We start from the raw sequence: 25,069 nt of genomic DNA, 5'->3' as shown, positions 1-25,069 counted from the left end.
GGGGGATATAGAAGATGAACCAGGAGCATCAGGTTTTAACAAACTACAACAAATTTTCAGTAAAGGATAGGAGGTGAGTTCAGGTTTCTCTCTTGGACAGAGAGAGCTGGAAAAAACATTGTTCCCATACTTAAACACAACAACAGAAAAACAAATTAATTCCAAATTCATGACTTTTTTTTCAAATCCATTGGAAAATGGTCACAGAGAAACCGAGTGACTCAGTCTAAGATGACCAGGAGCCTACAGGGAGAAAAGAGATGCAAGGACTCACTTACCTGGGGTGGATGCAACCAGACTCACAGAAGAATTCAGCTAGAATCGTTCACGATTTGGTGAAGATTAAGGGTGGACTGACCAGCCAGAGCACAGCCCCTATGGACTGCAAAAATTGGACAGAGGAGGTTCTCTCCCTCTTACAGGCTCTTTCTCCTTAAACCCAAATGGGAGCTCACAGGAAAGATCAGAGATTGTCATAAGAAAGTATCTGTTGACAAACCTGGCAGAAGAGAACAGCAACCAAAGACATGAAATTGCCTGAAATGTTTTCCCCATGTCCCTTTGTGGAACAAAACATTTAATCAAATGGGGAAAGAATAAAAACAGTCTCCCCCCTAGGTAACTGGTGAAAATTCACTGCAGCTGTGGAAAGAGGAAAAGATAAAACAAAAGCTCAACTTCTGCATGATGGGCAAAATCCAAACTGGACCCACAACTACAGCTGAGACAGAGGGGCTGGAAAACTGAGTTAGGTGTACTGCCACTGCTCTCCTCCCTACCCAGGTTCTAGGAAAATGTGGCAGCCTAAGACTGAAGCTTAATTATAGGAACAGAGGGGAAATCTGCAGAACTTTTGTTCACACGCACAAAACTATACACCACTTTTCTAACACCCTTATTCATAATTTCTAAAAACCTAGAAAAACCCAACCATATTACCAAAGGTTTATAAACAAGCAGTTTGTAAAAAATCCATAAATTGGAAGACAAAACCACAGAAAATCTGAACTATTGAATCAAACAACTTGAATGAATTGAAATGCATTTTGTTATATGAAAAGACAGATCCAAAAGTCTGCATATTATATGATTCCATGTATATAACACTGGGCATAGGGATAAAAAATAGATTAATGGCTTTTAAAAATCATGGTGACTTCTAATTTGTCCGAATTTATTAATGCCAAATCCAAAGTCATGAAGATTTTCCCCTATGTTATATGCTAAGGCTTTAATACTTTTAGATCTCATACTTAGATCATTGATCCATTCCAAGATATGTTTTGTATATGGTATGAAGTAGGGGTCCAAATTTATTCTTTTGCATTTGGCTATCCAGTTGTCACAGCACTATTTTTTGAAAAGACTTTTCTTTTCCCATTGAAAAGACTCTTCTTTTCCCATTGAATAATCTATCAAAAATCAATTGGCCATGAAGGTATGGGTTTCTTTCTGAACTTTCAATTCTTTTCCATTGGTCTAGGCTTTAGTTTGCCAATGGACTACCATCGCAAAGACCCAGAAATGTGTTGGCTTTTATAAAGCATATTTATTTGGGGTAAAAGCTCACAGTTCACAGTTCCAATTTGTGAAAAGTCCAACTTGATGTACCATAAAAGGCACTGTCCCAATAAGTCAGCTGCCTCATGCTAAAGCAAGATGGTGGGCAATCTCTGCCTCATCTCTGCCTTCCCCTTCAAGCTTCCTCTCACTCATCATCTAATATGATGTTGGATCAGGTCTTTCAGACTCACGTGCACCACTTTCTTCCCAAATTCAGCTGCAATTTGGCAAAGAGCTTGCCTCTTTCTGGGCCTCCATGTCCGTCTTGCCTGTTCTGCTCTCTTCCCAAATTCACCTGTAAGCTATCAGGCATAGAGCAGGGCAGGTTTTCTCTTGAGCTTCTCCATGGGCCCAGTCTCTTGGGGTTTCATGCTTAAGTTATCCTCTCACACATTGCAGATACAAAATCAGGTTCCTGGGTTGCATTTCCTCTGTCCATCTGAGGACAAAGTGAGTTTATATCAGAACCAGCAAGGGGGCAAGGACAAATGTGAGTCACACCTCACTGACATAGTGGAATAAAAAGCCCTAAAACAATCTTTACAGGTAATTAAATAAAAATCCACTCTGCTAAGTTTAATGCAACCGAAGGGTACCACACAGAGAAATAGATTCATTTACAAACATAATCTTTCTCTTTTTGGGATTCATAAAATAATATCAGTCTTCCACACTCTGTATGTATATTCTTATGCCAGTACCACACTGACTAGTTTACTGTTGCATTGACGTGAGCTTTCAAATCAGAAAGTGTGACTCTACCAACATAGTTCTTTTTCAAGATTATTTTGGCTATTTCTGGTACCTTGCATTTCTATGTTAATTTGAAGATCAATATTTCCATTTCTGAAAAAATGTTGTTGGAAGTTTTACTGGGATGCTAGAGAATCTCTAGATTGCTCTGGATAGCATTTTTAAACATACTTTTTTATTTTTTACTTGCCAAAGATGCTTAGATTACATAAATGTTACATGAAATATACAGGGGATTCCCATATGCCCCACTCATATCACTCCCACATTGTTCGACTTTAATAACATCATTCATTAGTGTGATACATTTGTTACAATTGGTGAAAACATTTTGGAGCATTGCCACTAAATGTGGATTTTAGTTTATATTGTTGTTTTTGTAACTTATTACAAGATTTATAATGACCTGTATCTGTCATTGCAATGTCTGAAAATGCTCCCAAATTGCAGCTATTTTTCCCTCTCCATCCTCTCAGAACCTCCAGTGGTCATTGCCTCCACATCAATGATAAAACTTCTTCCATTGCTAGAGTCACAATAAGTCTATAGCAGAATAGCAATTACTTTACTCTAGTCCATCGGGTATTCCCCAATCCTGAGGATTCTGGGATAGTGATGCCCACTACAATTCTAACTGAGAGGGACCTTAGATCCCATGGGGCAGATGGATGGGACTATCTTGCTTGCAGCTTCAGACTCTCTGTTCCTTGAGGTGCTCATTATACATCATCATCTCCTTGTTATATGTCCTGGGTAAGTCCAATGAACTGGAGAGCAGGTGGTGCAACACTGTTGAGATTCAGGGCCCAACTGGCACATGGACAGCTCAAAAATGTAAGTCTTTTGGGCATACACCTATCAACTCTACTACTAATTATAGGTTCCAATAGAAGGTACAGATGAACTTGTGTAGGAAAACCACAACTGAGTCCAACTCTGTCACATTAGGGAGCATAAATTCCAGCCAGACTCCTAAGCTGTCAGTTCTGCCTATAATATTTGGATTTCTTGAAAACTGTCATATGGTCCAGTAATCTCACGGCTCAGTGTATGCCCAAAAGAATTGAAAACAGTGACACGAACAGATGTATGCACACCAATGTTCATAGCAGCATTATTCACTATTGCCAAAAGTTAGAAATACCCCAAGTGTCCATCAACCGATGAACGGATAAACAAACTCTGGTATATACATACAATGGAATAATACTCAGCTGTAAGAAGGAATGCAGTATTGATACACTGAATAACATGAATGAATCTTGAAGAAATCATGTTGAGTCAAGCAAGCCAGACACTGAAGGACAAAATTACATTAGCTCACGGATATGAACTAAGCAAATTGAGCAGACTCACAGAGTCTGGATGATAGGTTTACAGGAGACAGAAAGGGAGAAGTTTGTGAGTCAAAACCCATATGTACAAAAGCTATGATAAGGTGGAATTGCATAGTTGTATGGTGGATGGGCACAACTGTGATGCAGTGATGCTACTAGGTTGGGGGTGCTGGTCTGTGAGGGGGCAGGAGGGTAGGTTGGACTGTCCATGGAACTGGAGATTTGCAGGTATGTGGTTGAAACTACAATGTTGGCAATGTTCTTTTGCCAAATATGGCAGGGGAGGATTACTTAGGGTGCTGCATGTGGGGGGTATGCAAGAAAGGGCACAGCTGGGGCAGGCTTCTAGGGAATGTGTAGTGTTGATCCTTTCATGGTGTGTTGTATCAGTGGTTGGAGACCCACATAATGAGTGGGAAGGTGTTGGACTCCCATCCTGGAGAGTCCTGCTATGCTCTCAAATAGAGTGGTGGGAGACTCTTGAGAGCATGAGCAGAGTCTTAAGGAGAAGACAGGCCAGTATGTCAAGCCCTCAATGTTGTTGCAAGTAACTATGAATCTTATGTTCCAATGAGTTAATCTTGGTGGTTACCTTGGACCCCAAAGTTAGGGGAAGGGAGAATAAGAACAGATGGAACATGGGGCATTTTAGGTGTGATGGAATTCTTCTATATGTTAATGCAATGTTGGATATAGACCAAGTTAAATTTCATTAAAGTTTATAAAAGTGTATGGCCCAACGTATAAAGCATAAAGTAAATCAATGACTTTTGTTAGTAGCAATGTTTCACTATTTGTACATCAATTTTTGTACTTTTGCCAAGTTCCAGCCATGACATGGGTTCCATCAGTCTCTCATAATTATTCTTACTTACTAAAGATATATTTATTTATTCCCCCCCTCATTGTTGTGCACTCATTTTCTGCTCTCTGTGTCCATTTGCTGTGTGTTCCTCTCTGTCTACTTGTCTTCTCTGTAGATGACATGGGGAACTGATCCTGGGACCTTCCAGAGTGAAAGAGAGGAACTCATTCTGTTTTGCTACCTCCTCTCTCTGGACTGCTACATCTCTTATTGACTCTCCTCTGTGTCTCCTTTTATTGTATCATCTTGCTAAGTCAGCTCTGTTCTCAGGCCAGCTCTCCACCCAGGACAGCACTCTTTGTGGGGTAGCTCAAAATGTGGGCCAGCTTGCCTCCACCAGGAGGCCCTGGGAATTGAACCCTGGACTTCCCATATATAGATGGGAGCCCAGTTACCTGAGACACATATGCTTCCCCCTCAATATTCATAAAAGACAGAAATAGAAGTTTTAAAAAGTTAATAAGGGAAGGGCTATTCCAGTGGGTTATTACATTGCAGTTTCATTAAGAGTGACTTTTAGTATAATTAGGAAAATTTCTTCCAGGTTACCTTTCTTTTTTCTGTGAATATTTTTGTGGCTAGAGCTAATTAAGACTAGTCTGGCTGGAGCAGCTAAACACTCTCCACAGGCTTGTGATAAGAGCTGGGTCACAAAGAGAAAAGCAAATTTTACGACCTAGGTGTGAAGAGAAATGGGTCATGGTCTGCTACCATTGAGTCCAAAATCCTCCTCTCATATTTCATAGGAAATTAAATGCCTCTTTAGGTTATTCTTTCCACACGTGCTACTTTTTGAAATGAAATGTATGTGAAAATGGTGATTTGGACTTTGATACCAACTTGAATTATTTTATAGGCTCATGTGAATATATTTTAAGGGAAGAAGACAACTAGCTTCTGGGAGAATGACCCCACCCTCCATCAACAAGAAATCTCTGGTTACCTTTTAAAACTTGCCAGTCTCAAAGAATCTAAAATTAGAATGGAACCAGCCTTTCTGTGATGGTTGTTCCTTATATTCCAAGTTTGCAGGAAATTCCTCCTTCCCTAGGCACCTCGCCACATATGGATGTGGAGATCCCTACCCTGCCTCAATTTTCACTCCTCTCTTGAACTTCCAAACCCTTCTAATGTACACTCTAGAATTCAAGGTCATCAGCTAAAGCCTCTATGTCCTCAACCTCTTCTTCTTTTTATTCTGGAAACAGCTTTATTGAAATAGAATTCTCATACCATGCAATCTCTCTAGTTAAAGTGTACCACTAAAAAGCATTTAATATATTTACAGAGTTTGTATCCATCACTACAACTTTAGAACACAGAGACACAAACCATAGATTTTATTAAAAGATAGAACCAATTTTAGAAACAGATATGCATATAGCATTGAAACACTGCAGCACAATAATAGAAAACTTACTAATTGATGGTTTCCCCTGGTAAATCTAACCACTAGGAAAACAAAAGTAGAAACAGAAGAAAATGCTCTTACCTGATGACTGAAAACACAGGTTCTGATGGAGGGCCTGACCAGATTTTAGGTCAACAAACAGAATTTGACCTCATGCAACATGTGTTCAAAGATTGGCTCATAATTTTTTATTCATCCTATCAGTCTGTCTTTTAAATGGGAAGTTCAAATCATTGCCATTCAAAATTTTTACTATAAAGGTATTTCTTCATTCATTTGGTTCTTTGTCTTTCTGTTGTTAAACCTTGCTATTGTCTGCCATTTTACCCTTCAATTTATACTTCCTAAAATCTTCATTTCTATACTCTTCTCCAAGGCTCTTATCTGTACTTTTCCTTTCAGTCTGCAGCTCTCCCTTTACAATCTCTTGTAATTCTGGTCTTCCTGTAGCATATGCTCTCAATTTTTGTCAGTGAAGCCTTTAAACTCACCCTCAGTTCTGAAGGACAGTTTTGCCAGATACTGGATTCTCAGATAGCAGTTTGTCTCTTCCAGTACCTTAAGCATATCGTACCACTTCCTTCTTGACTCCATGGTTTCTGATAAGAGATCAGCATTTAGTCTTATAGAGGTTCCATTGTATGCGATGCTTTGCTTTTCTCTTTCCACTTTCAGAATCTTCTCTTCATCTCTGATATTTCTCATTCTTAATTGTGATTCTCTTGGAATAGGTCCATTCAGATTTATTCTGTTTGGAGTGCACTGTCATTCTTAGATATTGACGTTTGTGCTTTTCATAAGTGTTGGGAAATTTTGTTCATTATTTCCTCAATTCTACCCTTTTCTATTCTCTTCTCCTTCTGGGACAATGTGTATGTTTGTGCCTTCTGCTATGTCATTAAATTCCCTGAGATGCTGTTCCATTTCTTACATTCTTTTCTCTTTCTGTTCACCTGTCTTTTCAAATACAGATGTTCTATCCTCAGAATCCCGAATTCTTCTTTGAGCAATTCAAATCTGCTCTTGTGCCATGAATGTATTTTCAATGTCATCCATTGTGTCTTTCATTCCCATGAGCTCTGATATTTTGCAGGTTTTCAAATTGTTCTTTATGTTCACCAAGTGCATTTTTAACATCCTTTAACTCTTTAGTCATATTTTCCTTCAATTCTTGGAACTGACTTCAGAGATTTATGATTATGATTCGTTAGTTGTCTTAAATCCTATATCTCTTCTGGGTATTTTGTTTATTACTTTAGCTGGACCATCTCTTCCTGTTTCCTAATATGGCTTAGAATTTTTTGGAGATGTCTTGGCATCTTAATATGTTGGTGAATTTACTCTGTTCAATTTTTCTCTATTATGTAGTTTTCTGGATTTTTCTTTACTTTTCTTTGATTTTTGGTTCCACTTATTCTAACTCTCCCAAATTGCCCAACTTACACTATCAAAATCAGGTCACAGACTCACTAATGGGGCAATTTTCTCCCAGGGGTGGGACTAAAGGGAGACCAAAAAGCAGATATTTCTTTGCAATTCCCTCACTGCCCAATTGATGGCACTCATCATAGCACCTTTCAGTGGATGTGTTTCTTTCACTTCTGCTTTTCTGTGTTTCTGGTCTGGACAGAGCTGAGATTCAAAACAGGCTGTGCTGGCTGAATTCACTGAAAAGAAGCCTTCTGGCTCACCTTTCCTTTTCCCCTTATAACAACTGACAGGAAGGAAGACATCTGTTCCCCTCTCAGTCAGCTGCCATGAGCCATGGGTTTTATCCAGTCTTAATTTTGAGGGCTGGTGATGGGAAAACTCCTGGCTGCCACAGTTATTTGGTAACTCATATTTTTTGTTTTAGTTTCTTTTTCTCTCTGTCTCTTACCCTTCTGAGAGTTGTGCACCACTGTCCTGTTGTGCTGACCCCAAACAAGGTCCCTTGGACACCTTTTGGCTCTCTCTCCATTCGTTCTGTGAGAGAGCTGTTCCCTGCCTGCCTACTGTGATACCAACTTCCTGGAAACTCTCATTTCACTCTTTGATAGCATCCTTCGAAGCACAAATGTTGTTAATTTGGTGAAGTACAATTTATCTTGTTTATTCTTTTGTTGTTTATGCGTTTGTGTCATCTCTAGGAATATAATGCCAATTCAAAGGTCATTAATCCAAGCTCCTATGTGTTTTCTTAAGAGACTTGTAGTTTTAGCTACTATATTTAGATCTTTACTCCTTTATGAATTAATTTTTGTGTGTGGACTGATGTAAGGATCCAATTCATTCCTCCACAAGTGGCTGTCTGGTTGTCCCAGAACCATTTATTGAAGAGGCTGTTTTTCCCTACTGAACGGTCTTGGCACCGGTGATAGTTTGAATTTTGTGAATCCAAAAAAAGAAAGATTAAGATTTTGAACTAATCGATTCCTGTGGGTATGTTACACTTAGACTCACTAAATTCAGTTGAAGGAACTTTGATTAGATTACTTGATAAAATTGCTTTGGTCCTTTTGATTGGACTACTTCAGTACCTCAAGTTGAGTGTCCACCCTCTTGCCCAATCTGATATAAATGGAGACACAGGAGAGATAGTTACATAGAGGAAAAGGAAGGTGCCGTATTTGATACTGTAATGTGAAAGAAATGACTCCAGTTTGGCCCAAGGCTGAACTACATGGAAAGAAGCCCCCAAGAGGCTCAAAATGCTGAACCCCAGGGAGAAATGAGCCATATGTCTGATAGCTTGAAGCTGAATTTAGAAAGAAAGCAGAGCTACTGAGACTCATAGAGGAGGTCTGGAGAGAGACATGCCTATGACTAGTTGTGTCACAGGTGAGCTCTGAGTGACAGATTCTGGAAGGGAAGGCAGGCACATTGGCATAGATTGGTGACTATCTTGTTTCACCATCTGGCCAGACAGCAAGATCAACAGTAGCTGAGTTTGGTGAGAAAGTGCCTCTGATGCTGCCTCAATTTAGACATTTCATGGCCTCAGAACTGTAAGCCTTTACCCCAAATAAATCCCCATTATAAAAGCCTAAACATTTCTGGTAATCCGCATCAGCAGCCCTTTGGCAAACTAAAACAGCACCTTTGTAATTCCAGATCCCCAAGTCTATTCCATTGACCAACATGTCAAACTTCATGGCAGTTCATACTGTCTTAATTACTGTTATTTTGTAGTATGTTTTGAAATCAGGAAGTGTGAGTCTTCCAAATTTGTTCTACTTTCTCAAGGTTGTTTGCCCTAACTTGGGTTCCTAGAGTTTCCATATGAATTACAGGATCAGTTTGTGATTTTCTGAAAATAATTTAGTTGGGATTTTGTCAGGGATTTCATTGAATATGTAGATCAATTTGGGGGTTATTTCCATCTTACCAAGTCCTACAATCCATGAACATGGTATTTTTTTCATTTGTTTAGATTTTTGAATTCTTTCAACAATAGTTTGTAGTTCTCAGAGTATTAGTTTTCTACTTTTTTGTTAAACTTATTTCTAGTTAAAAAATGTTTTTGATATTATACATAGAATTATTTTCTTAATTTCATTTTTTAATTACTCATTGAAAGTGTATAGAAATAAAATTGGTTTTTGTATAATATCCTGTGTCCTGCAACCTTGCTGAACTCTTTTATTACTTTGTTTTATGATGGATTCCTCAAGATCTTGTATACAGAATAATGTTATTTGTGAATAGAGAGAGTTTTATTTCTTCTTTTCCAATTTGGATGCCTTTTATTTCTTTTCTTGTGTACTTTCACTGGCTAGACATCAATTAAAATGTTATATTCAAGTGGTGAGAATGGGCATCCTTGACATTTCCCTGATCTTAAGGGAAAGCATACAATCTCTCATCGTTAAGCATGATGTTAGCTATGAATTTTTATTTTTAATTGTTTTCCTTCACCAGGTTTAGAAAGTTTCTTTCTATTCCTGGTTTGTTGAGTGTCTTTATCATGAAACAGTGTGCAATTTTATCAGATCATTTACTGCATGTATTGAGATGACTGCTTTTTTGTTTTCCTTTTAAATCAAATGTTATCATGAATTAAGTTCATTGATTTTCAGATGTTAAACCAACCTTGTACTCCTGGAGAATCTCACAGGAATCTTATTTAGTCATGGCATATAATTCATTTTATATGTTGCTTATTTGGTATTCTAGCAGTTTTTTTTTTAAAACAATTTTATTCTATACTTTTAAGAGATATTGGTTTGTAGTTTTTTGTTTTGTCATATTTTGTATTGTTTTGGTATCAAGGTAATGATAGCTTCATATAATGAGTTGTAAGTATTCCCTCCCCTTCCATTTTTTTGGACGAGTTTATATAATATTGATATTAATTCTTCACAGGTTTTCTGGGAATAACCAGTCAAAGCTTTGGGGATGAGCTTTTCTTTGTGGGTATTTTTTTTAAAGTTGAGGTGAAATTCTCAAACAGAAAATTAACCATTTTAAAGTGAGATATTCGGCAACATTTAGTATATTCCCAGTATTGTGCAACCACCAACTCTACCTTGTTTCAAAACATTTTTCTTTGTGGATACTTTTTTAATTACAATCTCAATGTCTTTACTTGCTTAAGTCCAATTAAACTGTTTCTATTTCTTCTTAAGTCAGCTTCAGTTATTTGTCTTTTTCTAGTGATGTGTCATTTCACCTGTTACTTAATATAATGGTATACAACTTTTCATAATATCTTTTAAAATTCTTTTTTACACTGCAAGGTTGGTAGTAATGTACTGTCTATTTTGGTCTTTTTTTTTTAGTTAATTTTTTATTTTTAAAGAGGGCTTAGATTACTTAAATGATATATCAAAAATACAGGGAACTCAATATACCCCACCCTCTCCCCCATCCACAATTTCCCTCATTAAAAACATCTTTCATTAGTGTGGTACATTTGTTACAATTGATGGTTTTCGTTATTTGAGTCTTCTTTCTTTTTCTTTTGATTAATTTAGCAAAAGGTTTGTCAATTTTATTGAAATTTTCCAAGAACCAACTTTTGGCTTGGTTGATTTTCACTCTTGTTTTTTCTTCTCTATTTCTTTAATTTCTGCTCTAATTTAATTATTTCTTCTCTTGTGCTTAATTTAGATTTAGTTTGCATTTCTTTTTCCACTTTTTAATATGTATGGTTAGATTATTGAGTTGATTTTTTCTTTTTTAATATAGGCATGTATATGCTATAAGTTCATCTAAGCCTTGTATTGATGAATCGATAAGTGTTGGTGTGTTGTAAATTCATTTCCGTTCATTTCAATTATTTTCTGATTTTTCTTGTGATATCTTTTTTGACTCACTGATTATTTCAGTGCTTGTTGTTTAATTGGCACATATAGGTCCATTGCCCAAATTTCTTTCTGTTATTGATATCTAATTGTTTTATATTTTGGCCAAAAACCATTTTGTATGATTTCAATTCCATTAAATATGTTGAGGTTTTTTGTGGCATAGAATATGGTCTCTCTTTGAGAATTTTCCATGTGGACTTGAGAAGAATGTTCATTCTGCTGTTGCAAGGGAGATGCAAATAAATAAAATCAGAAATGAAAGGGGAGAAGCTATGACTGACCACAAAAATTAAAGTGTACTTTTCCATTTCCACACATTTGTAGGCTTTCTAGTTATATTTTATCACTGATTTCTAGCCAGTGGTGTCATGATTCAAGAAAATGTGTCCTGTGATTTTGCTATTCAGAAATTTATAGATACTTTTTTTAGGGCCAAGTTATGTTTAATTTTTGTAAATATACCATGTGTGCTGAAAACAATGTAACTTCCACAGTGGGTCAGTGTACTATCCACATGTACTTATAAAGCTAGTTTGTTTATTGTTCAATCTTCTAAATCATTCCTGAATTCTAATCTGCTTATTAAAGCAATTACTGAGAGGTGATATAAAAATCTTCCACTTTGCTAGAATGGATTTGACTATGTCTACTTGTTGTTTTGCCACATTTTGCTTTATGTGTTTGTAGCCACAATTTTACATTGTGATTTCTTTCTGGTGAACTGAACCTCTTATCTTCTGTGAAAACCCTCCTTATGTTTACTAATGCTTTTCCCGTAAATAATTTTAAGTGATATTACCACAACCAGAGCAGCTTTCTTTTAATTAGTATTTTAGTTATTTAGTGATTGATTTTAAAATTTTCTGTATCCTTAAGCTATGGATGTATCTCATATAAAGTGCATACATTTCTGTTTTTGTTCTTGGTGGGTTTAATATAATCTGACAGTTGTCAGCATTTAATAAGAACTTTGATTCTTTAAACTCAATGTTATCCTCTTAATTTTCAGTTTACAGTCACCATTTTGTAATGTATTTTCTTTTTTCCCAGACTTTTCTATGCTATTTCCCCCTTTTTTTCATTCCTTTACTATCTAGATGATATCCTGTCCTCACTGTCGCACCATCAGGAGCCATATGAAAACAGTTTATTATTAATGATACTAAGTTTGACTATTTGCTTGCAATGGTCTCCACTATCCATATCCTTTGTTCAACCTTCTTTTCCCAGTGACTGTTTTTTTAATTTTTTAAAGATTTATTTATACCCACCCCCACACCCCATTGTTTCACACTCACTGTCTTCATGTCTACCTTTTTTCTAGGCTTCACCAGGACCCAAATTCTCAACCTCCCATGTGGGAAGGATGCACCCAATCACTTGAGCCACCTCCACTCCCTGATTTCTATGTCTTTCATTGTGTGTCCTTGTGTGATCATCTTGTTGCATCACCCTTTCACTACAGCCTCTCTTGTCAGCTCGCTGACTTGCTCATCTTCTTTAGGAGTCACTGGACACCAAACCCAGGATGTCCCATTTGGGAGGCAGGTGCCCAAGGGTTTGAGCCATATCTGCTTCCCCCCAATGACGTTAGCATGCATCGATGATTTTGGGCTCAAATCATTATTCCATTGATCATCAGAAGATGGTAATTTGCTATTTCCATTATTCCTTTTACCTTCAATTCTTGGTAATCTCCTGTACAGAAGAGATTTCTCCTCTTCCAGCCTCCTATTTAAACATTTAAGTGTATGGGCGACTCGTGGTTACTTCTTTTTGCTGTTTCCAATGTGTTATAAAGCATTGTTGCCATGATTCATTTTAATGTTCAGGTTGTCCTGATTGGGTCAGTGGCAGCCTCTTCAAGCTCATTCCTGCCTCCGCTCCCCACCCATTTTTAATATCTTTATTTCAAATTCATAAAGTAAAGTAACAGAAAAGGCAGCTCAACTAGTTATGGGAGCATAACTCCTAAAATGTTCTGTCTAGACACTTTAATCTCATGAAATTCCAACTACTAACTTAGTTATTCCTCCAGTGTCCAAAAAGATATACAGATAAATATAGATTACTTAAGTGACATAGTCAAGGTCTCCTTATTGAAAAACATGAAGAGAAAAAAAAAGTTTAATCATTTTCATATCTCACAACACCAAAGTGTTTTGTTGAGCTATGAAGTTGACTGGTAACCTCAACAGATGCTGCAGTGAGAAGCTACAGGTCCTGGATGCATGCAAAGTGCTCTGTAGCTAGCCTACCCTGGGTTGGCTGTGCTGATGTTTCTTATACCCTAGGAAGGGGACTTAGAGCAGAGACTGACCTTGGAAACGGGTTAAAAACAAGGGATTTCCATAGAGGAGGGAGGATCCCACAAAGCAGGAATTGGTTGGGGCGTAGGGGAAGACAGGAAGAGCTGGGTGGGGAAGGACCAGAATTCAGAATGTCCGCCAAGGCTCCAGAGAGGAGCTGTCCTTAGGATGGCACAAGGAGGGAATCAGGGGGAGGGGGCGGAGAGTGGTTAATAAGAATGTGGGCGCGTGAAGGTTTCAAGGGAGGTGATTGGACGAGGGAGAGGGTTTATAAAGCCCCGTTGCCAAGGGAGCGGTCAAACAGGAGAAGACTCAGAGGAAGAAGGAGCTCTCGTCTTCCTCCTGCTCCTGCCAGTCCCTCTTTTCCACTCCTTGCTTCCTGCTGACTTGCTATTAATTAACCTGTTGACCTGCTAATCTACTGACCTGTCTCTGAACCCTCCTACAAACCCTCTCCAGCGTGTCCACCTGTTTCCACCGGATTCCCACCCCCATTCCCTCCTGCCCAGATTCCCACCCCCTATTTCCCCCCGCCCCTGCCCCTTCCCTCCCTGCCCCCCTCCCCTGTCCCTCCTCTGCTACTGGTCCTGTATCCCTGGATCTGCTGACATGGAGGTGCTGGGGCACCTCTTCTGGCTCCTTCTGCTTGTCTTGTCCTGGCAGGTGCCTGGTCACCCACCCACCAGTGTGAGCAAACATTGAGCAGACAAAAGTTCCTTCCTGGTTATTGGGCGGTTAAAATACTGTGGTTTAGGAATTTGGTGTTCCTGGAGGTCTTTGGGCTCCAGCTCTTCCCTGGCAGACCCAGGACTTCAGCGCAGGTTTCTTAACAAGACTGAACTGCTGCCCACGTCGACTACTGGGTCTGCGGCCTTGCTTGTTCCAGGCATGGGAAAGGCTGAAATGTTGGAAACGTTGAACAGCTAAGCTCTAGCTTTTAAAAGTAAGACCCTGTTCAGAAGCAGATGTAGCTCCAGTGGTTGAGAATCGGCTTCTCATGTACAGGTCCCAGGTTGCATCATGGGTACAGCTTCAAGACAAAACGAAAACACCAATTCTCATTGGGGGGGTGGATTTAGCTCAGTGGTTGTTTGTCTCATTAACATGTACGAGGTGCTGGGTTCAATCGCTAGGGCCTCCTTAAAATATGTGTGTATATATATATATTACTCCGATGTTAGGCTTTTTGCTCCTGGAAGCTCTGTTTAAGATCCTGCTTCAGGCTGTGCAAATTTAGAGTTCAACCCGTGTGTACTTTGCTTTTTTCCTAGAACTATGTTATTCTTGAAAGCTTGACAACCCTGGGAAGGGTGGTACCTAATCCTTGGCATTATTGCTTGTCTGTTAAAAAAAACAAAATGCTGTCTGCACGTTGTACTTTCCTGTTTCTTTGTGGCTTTTAGCAACTTCTGGGTCATCCCTTTCCTTCACCTCCTTCAGATGACCATTGCTTCTGGAGATTTCCCACAGGAGATCAGTGCCAATTGTTTTGATGGGAACCCTGAGAAGTCAATCAGATGTGGAAATAAGTGCCTATAGCCTGCTTGGATGTATACAAGGAGGGGAGGGGAGCTTTGCAAGGAAAATGACCAGGAAGGAGCTGAGTTAATATCCTTCCAGCCTGAAATGTGTCACGTGCAGCCTGTTGATTTACCCAGAGAAGGATAGGTCCTTCTTTGATGTCCTTAGGTTTGTCCAACCATAGAGAAAAACTTGGTTCCAACTGTAACAATTCACTTTTAAAAAACAGGAAACTCTCCCTTCCCCCCACAAAAAAGAAGAGGAACAACAAGATTTGGAGAAACCCCATGAAGAGAAATTGGAGTTGTTTGTTTGTTTGCTTAGTATATCCCAGATTCCTAGGCAGGGATCTAGAAAGACTCAATGTACATTCACATGTAGGAACAGAATCCTGGTCACTTCACTCAACACAAAGAAGAAACTATTCTGCTTCTGTGAATACTAACAAAGGAAAGAACTGTTTATTTGTAAATAACCTTTACTCTTGGAACAATTGTGGGGTCGGGGACTTTGCTGCATTTTTCACACAGGTAAGCTCTCTCTCTCCTGACCTCAACTTTGAGCATTTGGACAAATTCACCTGTCTTGAGTCCGACCAGGACCATCCCTTCTGGTCATGTCCACCTCTAGAAATCCTTGAGGGTTAAGGTCAACTCTTAGTCTCTGCACTTTTTGGAAGTACATCCTCCAGGCCCAGCCAGAGGGAATCAATCTCTGTTTGAGAATGTTTCCAAGATGCTTTGTTGGCATTGTCTTCTCTGCCTTGCTCGGTTGTTCATTTGCCTGGCTTTGTCTCCCCTAGAAAGGTCAAGGCTCTGTCAGGGTCTTGTCCATTCTCCTGCTTTCCAGGATGATATCCATACAGGGGAGTGGCTCTTATTTACCTGTCTCCTGAGAGTTATTTATACAGAATTTGTTCTGTTGAAGCAATATGCTACGTGATTTTCCAAATCAGATTGATGATTCTTTGGCCGAGGTGAGTTACGGGTTAAAATCGAGCATCAGAAAGACGGGTGTTTGGACATGGAGATAATTTCCATTCTCATGGTCTCAGGGACAAAGTTCAAACAAAAGCAAATGTCCTTCTTTACTTCATATATCTCTGATTTCTTTTCCGGATTCATTCAGATTTTCCTAAGAAAAAGGTGGTTTTCCCCTCAACCTCTTCTTTCATTTTCAAGCTTTCCACATAAGAAACTTAAAATCAGCTCTTCCTAGCTCTCAAGGTGATTGTTATTGTGTCTTCGCTTGCATTCTGCAGTATTGATTTTTTTGTGTGTTTCAGATATTAACCCTCAGAACTGCAGCTTTTAGTGCCCCGTCAATATCACTAGTGCTCCACTGTGCATACTGGTGTCTAGACAGTTACCAGATAGAGCAAGTGTTCAGGAACGGGGATGCTTTACCAGGATGTGACTAAGATGGCATTTGGCATTTGGCTTTTGTGAGTGTTTGACCCACATGCCTAATGATTGTGCCAAGAGCTATTGTTCCCTTTCTGATGGTGGCTTCTGAATATGAAAGTGTGAGGTAGTTCAGAGAGACATGTGAAGTGTTTGCTCAACCAGTGAGCTACATACAGTCCTCTAGAGAGGATGGTTTATCTTTTTTATTTTTTTCAGGAAGTACTGAGTATCAAAAATGGGACCTTGTGCATGGGAAGCAGGTGCTCAAACACTGAGTTCCATCCACTCGCCTGTAGAGGGTTTTTTTCCCCAATGAACTTTTTAATTTTTTTAAGAGAAACTCAGATTACATAAATGATACACATACAAAAATTAGATGATTCCCATGTGCCTTGCTCACATATTTTCCCACATTAATAACATCCTTCATTAGTGTGGTACATCTGCCACAATTAATGAACATATCTGGGAGCATTGTCATTAAGTAATGATTATAGTTTACATTGTAGTATACAACTCTCTCCCGCACATTTTTACAAGTTATTACAAGATATACAAGGGCCTATAACTGTCATTGCAATGTCATTTGGGACAATCCCAAGTCCACACCTATTTTTCCCTCTCCCTCTCCTCAGAATCTCCAGTTGCCACTGCCTCCACAACCATCGTAAAAGTTCTTCCATTGCTAGGATCACATTGAGTGGTGTTAACTGATGTGAAACTGAAGCTTGGCGTGTGGATTATTGTGAATACATAAAAAACTTATTTTCACTTTAACACTCATGAAATATACTTTTTCAAAGAATGTTATCTTTGCCTTTTGCTGCACTAGTCATACACTCAAGAAACTTAAAGGTGAATTCTTGTTAGAACTGGGTTTCTAATCAGATTAGATTCTCATAGTTTTTATCTCACAGTATACTTACAGTCCACACTTTGCAGATCCTCTATCTACTTGAAAAGTTTGGCATTATGTGTCCTGTATGAAGGAATGAAGCTGAATGATGAAAAAAAGCTTAAGTGGTTTCATTCTAAATATATTCCTTTTTATTTTATTTTTTTCTGCCTAACAGTATTCCGTACTTGATTTTCATTGCAGTGAAGACCTCAGTGTAATTACAACCGCCGCTATCCAGCCTCTCAGTTCTGTCAATATTGACAGCCATTACCTGTCTCCTCACAGCTAAGCATTCTCTCATGGTTATCTGTTGTACAGAATTGTAATTGGTCTTTGTCCTTTTGTCTCTTCTTTCTACAGGGTGGGTGTACTTTTAGATATTTTTCAACGGACTTGATTAAAGCAGTTTATGAATTCACTACTGAAAAACTAGAATTCCTTACTGATGTAAGTTCTGGATTTCTCTTTTTTATTCTCAGTGATGAACTGGCTTCAAGTTCCTAAGTTGAATACCAATAATTGTGGAAAGTCCTTGAATATTTACTTAATTAAGAAAATGAAAATCTAATAGCTTGTGCATTGCCTTGATTTTTCTACTATTTTATTGAGCTCTAAAAAAATGCACAGCAAATAGTATGTATTTAAAATGTACAGTTGACTGAGTTTTGCCCTAGTTTCAAACCCATGAAAACATCTTAACAATGAAGATAGTGAACATATCCATCACCAGCAAACATTTCCTTGTGCCCCTGTGTAATCACACCCACATCCCTGCTCCACCATGAAACTTCACCCACTGACCTGCTTTCTGTCAATATAGATTAGGATTTTTTTGGTAGAATTTTATATAAAAGGAATCATAGAGCATGTACTCTTTTTCCCTGTCTCTTTCACTGGTGCAACTGTATTTTATTTTGTGCTGACATCTACATTTAACATAGGTGCGATTTTAATCCCTTTAAGAGCACAATTCAGTGTCATTGATCACATTTACAATATTGTGCAACCATCATCATCACCATCCATTATCCAAACCCTTTCACCCTAAACAGAAATTCTTTAATCTTTCAGCAATAATTCCCTAATACCTCTCTCCCCCAGCCCCTAGTAACTTCTAATCTACTTTCAGTCTCTGTGAATTTGCTTGTTCTAGATAATTTCTTATACATGGAATCATACAACATTTGTCCTTTTTTTCCTGGCTTATTTAACTTAGCATAATGTTTTCTAGGTTCATCCATGTTGTAGTAGGCCTCACAGGTTTCACTGTTTTTTATGATTGAAGAATAATCCATTTTATATATATACTGCATTTCGTTCATCCATTCATCTGTCAGTGTACACCTGGGCAGTCTCCATTTTTTGGCTATTGTGAATAATGTTGCTATGTACATTAGTGTATAAATATCGGAGTCCCTGCCTTCAATTCTTTCGGGTATATGCCTATGAATGGAATTTCTGGTTCATATGGTAAATGTGTTTAACTTTTTGAGGAAACACCAGACTGTTTCCCATAGCAGCTGCATCATTTTATGCTCCCACCAACAATGAAAGAAATTTCCAATTTCTCCACATCCTTTTCTAGCCTGTTATTTTCTGGCTTTTTAAGAAAAGCCATTTGAGTGGGTATGAAATGGTGTCTCATTGTGGTTTTGATTTGATTTTCCCTAATGGCTAGTGATGTTGAACATCTTTTCATGCACTGATCAACCATTTTTTTGAAGCTGCCTAGTTGGTCATCTTGCACTCAAACTACTCCATTATGAGTATTAATGAAATCAAGGTCAAATAATATAGCCCTGCAATCCTAAATGACCTTCATGTTGTCCAAAGCCACAGCTGGGACTTTTGATGCAAAGCTGAGGTCCTCAGTAGCCGAAGTGGGCAGCAAAGGGCTGACCAGTTGCCTGGGTTTGGCAGAAAACTTTAGTACTTTTTTTCTGAGATTTATCCATGATTTTGTACATATTTGTATTGCATGGCTATACCATAAACTTATAACATAAACCCAAGAAGCATTCCCTCTGCGGGATTATTCCAGCAATTATTTAAAGCTTGTAATTCTGTGAAAAAGGGTTTTGGAATAAAAATACAATTAGGTTTGTGCTTTAAATTATTCAAACCCTAGCCTGCAAAACAGCAGTCATTTTTGGAACTACCACATTCTTGTTCAAAAGAATGGTCATTTGCATGGTATTTCAGTTTTGTGTACCTCTTTATCAACATGTTCAAATACAGTGAGGTTGAATATTTAACATTTTATATACTTGCTTAATCACAAATCTGTCTGTCCCTTCATTCACCCATCCACCCACCCATCACCCATCAACCTGACCCCCCTCCCTCCCTCCCTCTCTTCTTCCCTCTCTCTCTCCCTCACTCCCTCTCTCTCATGCATCCATCCATCTTATATTTGGTACATTTCAAGCTAAATTTCAAACATCAGTACACTTCCCCTTAATACTATGGCAATCCTCAAATAGAGCTTAATATCCTTTTATGGATTGCCTCTTGATGAGACATTTACAATGAAACATAGATACCTCAAGTGTACATGCACTAATGTTTGCAAAATGCACATGCCAGTGTAATGCAAATCCCTGTCAAGTCATATTACATTATCATGTCAGAAAGTGCCACTAGCCCTCTTCCCAGATAATCTTTTCTTCACTGCAGGTAAATTTTGCCTGTTAAAAATTTCATGTAAATGGACCAATGTCATATGTACTTTATGTCTTGCTTCTTCTGCTTAGAATGGTGTTTTTGAGATTAATTCATCAATATGGTTCACTAAACCATTCCATTCCATTGCTGAGTCATATTCTGTTGAATGACTACCTCTATTTAAAGCACTGTTTTCAAAGAAACTGTTAGAATTAAGGTATCAACCTTTCATGACTATATAGTTAAATCCAGGGCAGTCTATCGAGAGCAGTTATCAGGAGCAGTCTGAACTTACTCTGAGGAAATCTTTGTCTTCATTCCATAAGAGTGTAATAGAATGAAAATCAAAATCTTACAGAATTTGCATATTATTAGTGTCCTCTTAATATCATGATGTTAGTTCTATGTACTGTCTTAAAAGTTGATTACTTCTAAATCAGCTCATTGATCCATTGTATTTAAAATTGTTTTATTTGCAATATGTAACAACACTGAGACCAAACAAAAAAAACATGAAGCTGCCAACTTCAAGTTTTTCTTGAGTAGCTCCGTGTTTTGGAGAGTTTTTGAAGGGCATGGTTATTTCTTTGAGGTAGATTTAAAGTAACTATCAGTGATTCATTTTATTTGCTATATTCTACATTGCTTTAAGGCTTCTCATAATTTCAACTATTACAATTACAGCTACTTGATATTCTGCCTTACAATTACATATGTGGACCTGATTTTTATGGATTTCCTGTCAGCATTGTTGCCTCCTTTGGAATTATTTCAGTTGCTATTTCATTCTGGAAATTTATTCTAGCTGTGAGTATATTAAATTAACTTGTAGGCATACTGTGAGTTGTAAAAAAGCAGCACTTTCATAGACATGGTTCTTTTATTCTGTTTTAGATTAACAATGTACATACAAATTAATGCTTAAAATTGAAGCTACCCTTGTAAAATAATTGTTTTAGAAAGAACCCAGGGAACAAGAGAACTGTATAATCTCAATGAGAAATCTTCAAAGTATAAATTCTTTATATCAAAAAGTAAACATTGAGTATCAGGCAGGCACTTTCATACATTGTTAGAATTGTGAATTCATACAATTATCCTCAAAACCAGTTTCATAATAAGTATCTGAAACCCTAAAAATGTTCCTATGTTTTTATTCAGTATAAGTCCATTTCTAGAAATCTAACTTAAAGAACTAGTCAGACATGCATTCTAAGATTTTGACCATGGATATTTAATGGGATAGTCTTTGTTAGACTCCAAACCTGGCAGCAACCTAAATGCACAATAGTAGGGGACTTGTTTAACTCATATATCTATGCATATAATCACCTAAAAGGATCTGGTTTTGACCAATGGGAGAAATAAGAAATCCCTTTGCAAAGCAAACATTTGTAGTATTTATTATGAAAAACAACAGGATAAAGCCTGAGGCCAGAACTAGGACCCAGTTAGTTGATATTCAAACATCACCCTTAAGGAGTGAAATGCAGAGTAAAAGCAGGGTCTCCTGTTCATGTTCTCTCATATTCCCTCATCTTTCTAACACATTTAACTGAGAGAGGGGACTTTATACTTGATGTATATTTTAGGTTCTTTTTAACATGTTAATGGAAGAGAGAGTAAGACCTTAGCACATTTGGCCTTAAATCCTCAGTTTTAAAACATAATTTGGAACAAATTATTTTGCATAAAATGACCTTTGCAGGTGACTGCAACTTACCAGTCAAAATGCCCAGATGCTTTGTCTACAAATCTTTCTAAACTTGGGTGCACTCTCCCTGTTTTTTTACTGAAATGGTCCTAACATGGTAAATGAATTTTCCTCCTTGCATATTGATTGGAAAATTCCTTAGAAATCTAAGGTTCCTTCAGAAGAAGGAAAAGTGCACAATACAAAGGTGCTCTGTTTCCATCCCTGTTTCTCTCCTTTCAAACACCCAACCTCAGTTCTTATTTTCACGGGAATCAGCTGTCTTTATCCTGGGCCTGCTGCCCTAGCACAGATCTTGGCTGTTGAAGCCCTTGTCCTTGCTCTCAGCTGCCTGCCCATGTCTCCTCCTGCTCTCCCTTGTCTTCTGCTTAGCATGACATGGGGGGAAAGGAAGCTCATTGCCTTCTGAGTGAGGCTGTGATGTTAGAGGTATACACATCACTTTCCCATTGTTTCTGGAATCATTTTCCAAAAGCAGCATTATCATGAATGTTGTGTGCATATACAATAATATTCCAATATCTCAGCAAGGTTTTTGGGCTGGCCTCAGCACCTGATGGCCACTTTTAACATTTGAATGTGGAAATAGGTTCCCAATGACCCTTTACAAGGGTTAAATGGGGTCCAGGCTGAATTTTATTGAGCCGTAATTCAATTATCTCTTCAGGGGATGACTGGAGGTTTGGAAGCACTTTTGTCCTTTCTGGAAGATGTTGGCCAATATTTCTTTTGTTGTTTGTGCATTTCCTCTAGCACTGTCCCATTCATTTAATGATTAGATGACCTCTGATTTTTTTAATGGTCTGGGAGAGACATAGGACCTGGCTTATTGGAATAGTTTGCCAATTCAAAGTTAACCAATTCTGAGTAAGATTTCAACAATACTTTTTCATTAGGGAAAGAAGTCTATCACAGTCCAAAGATTTTACGTTTGTTTTGTTACAGCTTTCTAAAACAATTTGTGGCTCTGGACCCCATTATGGCTATTGGAGTTGAGAAGTAAATGATTTCAAGCAACTGAAGCTTTAAGCATTTTCTTTTTAAATTGCCCCACTTTTCCATTATGACAGATAAGTAGATTTGTGCATGTGTAAGGGATAATTAAATAGAGCTTTACTTCCAAAATAATATATCTGCCTTAGTGCACCGGTTGAAAATTGTAAGTAAAAGTAACGATTAATTCTTACTGGCCTCAATATGGTTTGCCTTAGGATAACATCACAACACTTTCAGGACCTAATGGACTCCTGCATAACGTAAGTCAGTCTCTGCATGTTACATCAGAATCTAAGAGACATCAACATGTCAAACATCGGGACTTGAAAAGAGTTTGGCTGCTATTAATAATAATTTGGCTTTTGAGCCTTTTTGTACACCAGGTCTTTTGAGCCCTATATTTTTCCATGCTGTTGACAGCAGTAAGAGTTGGGAGTCTGGGAAACTCAGCCTTCTTTTGACTCTAGAATTCCAGTACTACTGCCAGAATGGCTTTAATGGCTTTTTATGTTTAAGGGCTTAGGAGGAATGTTTTCCCACAATTCCATGGGTAATTTTCACATCAATCAGCACTGCCCTCCTAGAAATGAATCAGAACAAAAAATCTTTAAGAGATGATTCTTGAGATTTTGCCCCAAATTGAACAGTCCTACCCCTTTTAATGAAGAAGAGAGAATTTTTAAAGTAAATTTAGCAATGTTTTGAATCACCATTATAAAAGTTTCATTTGCGCTATTTCACTTGAAAAAATTTCCATCTCCTTTGCTTTCCCCTTGTCATGCATTCATGAAGCACTCTATGTTGTAAACAGAAAAGTTGTGGATGCCATGAAATTTTATGACTTCAAGTATTTCCTTCATTCTTTACTTCGTTATGTGATTGTTCGACTAGGTACAAAATGGTCAATTCTTTTTACCTGAAATATAGGGCATAGGTTTGAAATATGAGTTGATGTTTCTCTTTTTAGTCTAAGCCCCAGTGTTTCTTTTGAAATTCTAATACATTTTTCTTCCTACCTTATATGCAAATATCAGAATAAGAAATATCTAGAGAAAAATTAAAAGATAGCATTTTCCCAAATGCCTCTGAATTTGCAGGAGCAAAGCTGTCTATACTTATTTCAGAATTTTCATTATATGCCTTACCTTTTATGAGGAATAAGTGTTTAGTATCTTAGAATATAAAAACTGTAAGATATCAGAGCGGGTTTAGCTTAATTTTGAACACCTGACTCACATATATGAGGTCCGAGGTTCAATCACCAGTACTTCCTTTAAAAACAAACATCAAAAAATCCACACACATACCCACAAAAAGCTGTGATATCTTGTTGGCATAAGGTACAATGTCTGTTGTGATCCTGGCAATTAATTCTCTAATAGGAATGTTTTGTTTTGGATTAAAATTAAACATCGTGACTCTCATGGTAGTGAAGCAAAGATGAACTGTGAAACACTTTAGGATCAAAAAGAAAGGCTTCACCTTAAGATTGAGAAGGGACAGATAAAGAACAGATAATTCTAGTGATGATTTAAATCACAGTTCTGAAAATCATCACATCTTAAATGTCTTTTCTCAAATCTGTTTGGTCAAGAGATGTGAGTGCAAGATTCCGATGCACATTTACAGATTCAAAGATTTGAAATGTGGCCTGAGGATGGAGACATGTGCAGATTACTTATCTCTTCTGCATTTCTGGTGCACAATTTCTTGTAACCTTCAGGACGGTGACTCTTTATTCTGTCATATTTCAACCAGTTACTAACCTAGGTAGCCCTTAGGAAGTGATGATGGACAGGCTAATTACGCCAAGGAATCAAAGCTTTGAAGATCCTCCTTGAGCAGTTACTGCTTCAGTTGATCAGGTGAGGTATCATCATATGGAACTCTAGGCCTGGCACAGATTTTTGCTGGAGACACTGACAGGCTCATCCATTCACATGGGAAATAAATCATGTGAATTTCCTGCTTATTAAACAGTTACTTGGGTTTTCAGAAGGAAGTTCTAAACCGGCCCTGTTTCATCTTGCTAGATAATTGTTGTGGGTTGACTAATGTCATAAAAATTTGATATGTTGAAGTTCTAATCCCCAGTTCTCTAGAATGTAATCTTATTTGCAAATTGGGTAGTTTCCAATGGATGTAAGCAAGTTAAAATAAGATCATTCTGGAGTAGTTTGGTTCTTACAAGCAGAGGTAGTTTGGATATAGACAAAGTGGAGAACACATGGGATGACTGAGCAGAGAATGCCATGGGTTGTCAACAAATCAGCAGATGCTAGAAGAGATGTGGAATGGATTCTTCCCCACAGCTTTGAAAGAAGCATGGCCTATGGCATCTTCA

At 37.9% G+C, this 25,069-nt stretch overlaps 1 protein-coding gene across 1 annotated transcript in view; it reads left to right on the top strand.

Annotated features, from left to right (window-relative positions):
- Positions 1 to 25,069, top strand: part of LOC131275493 (septin-14-like) — a 231,533-nt gene that overhangs the window by 128,047 nt on the left and 78,417 nt on the right. The window contains 1 exon segment of the mRNA XM_071211464.1: positions 17,712 to 17,798. Coding sequence (XP_071067565.1) covers positions 17,712 to 17,798 — 87 coding nt within the window.

Source organism: Dasypus novemcinctus, chromosome 23, assembly GCF_030445035.2.
Source record: "Dasypus novemcinctus isolate mDasNov1 chromosome 23, mDasNov1.1.hap2, whole genome shotgun sequence".
Lineage (NCBI taxonomy): Eukaryota > Metazoa > Chordata > Mammalia > Cingulata > Dasypodidae > Dasypus > Dasypus novemcinctus.
The sequence above is the reverse complement of the archived record's forward strand: the minus strand, read 5'-3'. Positions and strand labels throughout refer to the sequence as shown.